This window comes from Limulus polyphemus, unplaced genomic scaffold (assembly GCF_000517525.1).
Source record: "Limulus polyphemus unplaced genomic scaffold, Limulus_polyphemus-2.1.2 Scaffold1000, whole genome shotgun sequence".
Classification (NCBI taxonomy): Eukaryota; Metazoa; Arthropoda; class Merostomata; order Xiphosura; family Limulidae; genus Limulus; species Limulus polyphemus.
This window is the reverse complement of record NW_013666610.1, coordinates 247,720-251,450: the sequence shown is the minus strand read 5'-3', so window position 1 is coordinate 251,450 and position 3,731 is coordinate 247,720. Positions and strand designations below refer to the sequence as shown.

At 35.3% G+C, this 3,731-nt stretch overlaps 1 protein-coding gene across 1 annotated transcript; it reads left to right on the top strand.

The window, feature by feature from the left end:
- The first annotated feature begins 1,895 nt into the window (after positions 1-1,895).
- On the top strand, positions 1,896-2,720 carry LOC106461623 (transcription factor Sox-14-like). The gene has a single exon (XM_013921461.1). It carries the CDS (start codon positions 1,896-1,898, stop codon positions 2,718-2,720), a length of 825 nt encoding a protein of 274 aa, XP_013776915.1.
- The last annotated feature ends 1,011 nt before the right edge of the window (positions 2,721-3,731 follow it).

Below are 3,731 nucleotides of genomic sequence, written 5' to 3'. Positions count from 1 at the left end.
TCTTTTCCTATTTATTTTTGTTGAAACGCAATTGGCTATCTGAGCTATACTCACAGAAGGAATCGAACCCTGAATTTTAGCGTTATATGCCCTCGTGCTTACCGCTGAGCCATCGGAAAGGGGGGGCTCTTTTCCCCATAAAAAGATATATATTTCCAATTAATTATTTGGAAGAATAAAGTTATAATTAGCTTCTTGAAAAATATCAACAGTCATTATATTGCCTTATAGTAATACGGATTGTCTATATGTCTGTCTATTGTCTAGCTGTTTTAAGAATGCTTAAGCAAAACTAAATACAGGATAAAACTGTGAATTTTATTTTTGACATTGTGTGTTACATACGAATCTTCTCTGAAACTAGGTCTAATTTATTATATTGTTCATATTGTGCAGTGAGTTTTGGTTGTAGATCTTAGTAACCATAATTTCTCGAACAAAGTATTAAGAATTGTTAATTAATAACATTCTAAATCGTATCACTAACTTCAATTATATTTTATAACCTGATTGTTTACTACGGAAATTCTTCTCACTTTTTTATCGTATACAATCTTGTAATAAAAGTGTATGTACCAATACTGAAAGTTCATTTAGAATTTCAACCATATTCTTCTGCAGGTGTTGTCCAAAACCTATGAAACAGACAATAAGACACAGCGTTAAAAGAAGGTTTCAATACAGGGAGAGAGAGAGTCAACAAAGCATTGAAATATTTTAATAGTATGATAAACAGTTTTCAATATTTGGACATATGAACAAAAACAACCACAGTTTTTCTGAACATGAACCCGAAATTAACAAAATAAAACTCAGAGAATTCTCGTTATTTCCCCAGATATTCCCAATCTTATGCAAGTATTTCGCATAACATATTCCACATTTTCATATTTATTCACTTTTTGTTTGTTTTTTTCTGTTCAGTCATAAATAAATAATCTATCAATTCGCGCGGACTGATATGCACTTGTATAAGTAACCACTATCAATTCTAAAATTTAAATACATTGTTAGATTGTTGAATGTTGGTTTAAATACTAAAACCTTCTTTACCGTTAAAACATGTGTACTTGAGAATGTCTATTTGTAGTTAAGCACAAAGCTACACAATGGACTATCTGGGTTCTGCTGACCATGAGTACCGAAATCCGATTTCTAGCGTTGTAAACTTGAGAATGATCCCACCAGTGATCGAAACGCCGTACATGTTCTAAAAATATTCTTCTTTATTGTAAAAGCTGTAAAACATGTAATAAAACAATATTTGGAGAGAGAGTCAAGAAGAGCATTGAAATATTTTTATGGTATGATAACTTTTAGAAATTTCTGGCAAGCTGTAGAATATAAACACGAATATTATTTTATTAAATATAACCGTAAAAAATTGACGCTGAACTTTTCATGAGATCAAGTTTAAGCAATTTATTCGAGAATGCTATTGGAAATTGTTTCAAGAATACATGAATTTTCCTAAATTTGTTAATTAAGCATATTTGTAATACCCGAATGATGATTCATCAAATTATTAATTTCGGATAGAGACACGTTGCTACCACGAGAACTATAACGGGCAATAATAAGAAAACTCGGTTTTCTCAGAGTAAATTCGGTCAAACTAAAAAAAAGAAATAGTACCAGTAAACAAATATGGAAGTTAGTTTACCCTACCTTACATTTTAAAAACACTTCTTCCCCCTCCCATTTTATGGCTGAACAATGAAATCTGAGTGGGAAGTGTTTGATAGGTTTCATCAACAAATATGATTGGCTACTCGCCGAGTTCCAATCTGTTCGTCCAATCAGAACAGAATGAACACCTGGAGACTGGATTCAAAAGCTCAGTAGTTGCATGTTCTGATCCACTTTAGACGAGGCGAGCTGTTAACGTGGCGATCATGGTTGACGGAATGAATAGTACAATCAGCCCCGAGGGTCCCAGTCCTGGGAGCGGCAAACAAGAACATATCAAACGCCCCATGAATGCATTCATGGTGTGGTCTCGTGCTCAGCGTCGAAAGATTGCTCTCGAAAACCCTAAGATGCATAACTCCGAGATCAGCAAAAGATTAGGAGCTGAGTGGAAACAGTTATCCGAGGACGCAAAACGACCTTTTATTGATGAGGCCAAGCGGCTAAGGGAGCAACATATGCGGGAACACCCCGAATACAAGTACCGACCTAGAAGGAAACCCAAACCACAGATGAAGAAACCAGAAACTTATCCCTTTCCTTTGCCCTACATCCCTGGACACATGGATCCTCGAGCTTATATGACTTCTGCAGCCATGCAGCAAGCAGCTGCTGGATATTCAGAAAAGCAACAAATGGCAGCAGCCGCCATGCAATCTTCTTTCTCTCCATACTCCATGGGTTCTCCGTACTGCACACCTTTGACACCTTCGGAATCTACATCCAGTTTTGCTAAACTTAATGCTACTCCTGCATCCCCATCCGTTACCTACAAAAACGATATTACTGCTCATTCTTCTGGCACAACGGCTGGTTCTCTCTACGGTGCAGCAGGATTCTATCCGCCAGGATTAACTTCCATCAACTCTCCGATGTCCGGCATGTCCACCAGCCAAGTTCCGGTCAGTATGGCACATCTCAGCCCAGCGTCTTACGCAGCCTCAGCCTACATGTCAGCGTACGGCTACGGACCTGCTGGGTATGGACCATCTAGTGATCCACAACGTCGAAATCTTCCCATGTTGTTTTAGACTTGTTAGTTGTGTTTGTTATATAAATATATATATATGTTAATATAGTAAGTTACAGTGGCCCCTAGACTGAGAAATCAGTACATTAGACTGGTGCAACAGTGGCCCCTAGACTGAGAAGTCAGTACATGAGACTAGTGCAACGGTGTAGTTCGAAGACTGAATGATAAAGTGAGCCTTCTCTTGATGTGTTTATATAAACCTCGCCAAATCATCTTAAACTTCCATTCGTTGTAAACGTGCCTTTGTAAAAAAAACTTTTCTAAAAGTGGCACATATAACTGTAAATTTTCTATACCAATATTTATTTTGGGGAAAATGTTTATAATTATTTAACATGTAGCATTTGGTTAATGAGACCTACTTACAAACTAAGAGAGTGCCTTTAAATAATAAAAATAAACAAACTACAAGCTGTGAAAAACTTTAAAAGTAGTGGCTGAAGAATAATATTTGTTAAAGTATAAAGCGAAAGTGTTTAGATTTTAACCGATCTCTGTCAATGTGAGTGAATTATCAGCCTCGAAGCTACAAGTGTCTTAAGGTATAATATAAATTTCTAATATGTTAAGATTCCTAATGTTCTTTAAGTTTCTAAATCATTCTTTAAGTTGCTTGTAGTCAAGAAAACCAAAGATCTATATAAAATAAGTTAAGGTATTCAATTGAATATCTAATGTCAAAACCAAACCTATATATATATAGTTTCACACATAACATGTACGCCATGTTTGTATATGTATATATATATATATATACACACACACACATATACTCTATATGTCTCATCTAAGGTTTGTGTTTGAATAAAATGAATTATATTTCCAAAGGCTTGCTATCTCTTTTTTTCAGTTGGTGTTATTATTGCGATTTCAGGGCAACTTATTAACATATAAACAATAAAACTGACAAAGTTAGCCTAACCGCCTCATTACTGTATCTTTTACATGCAGTTTCTTATCATTCAAGTTGAGCATTCTTTGTAAATTATAAAATTGAAAGAATCTGATG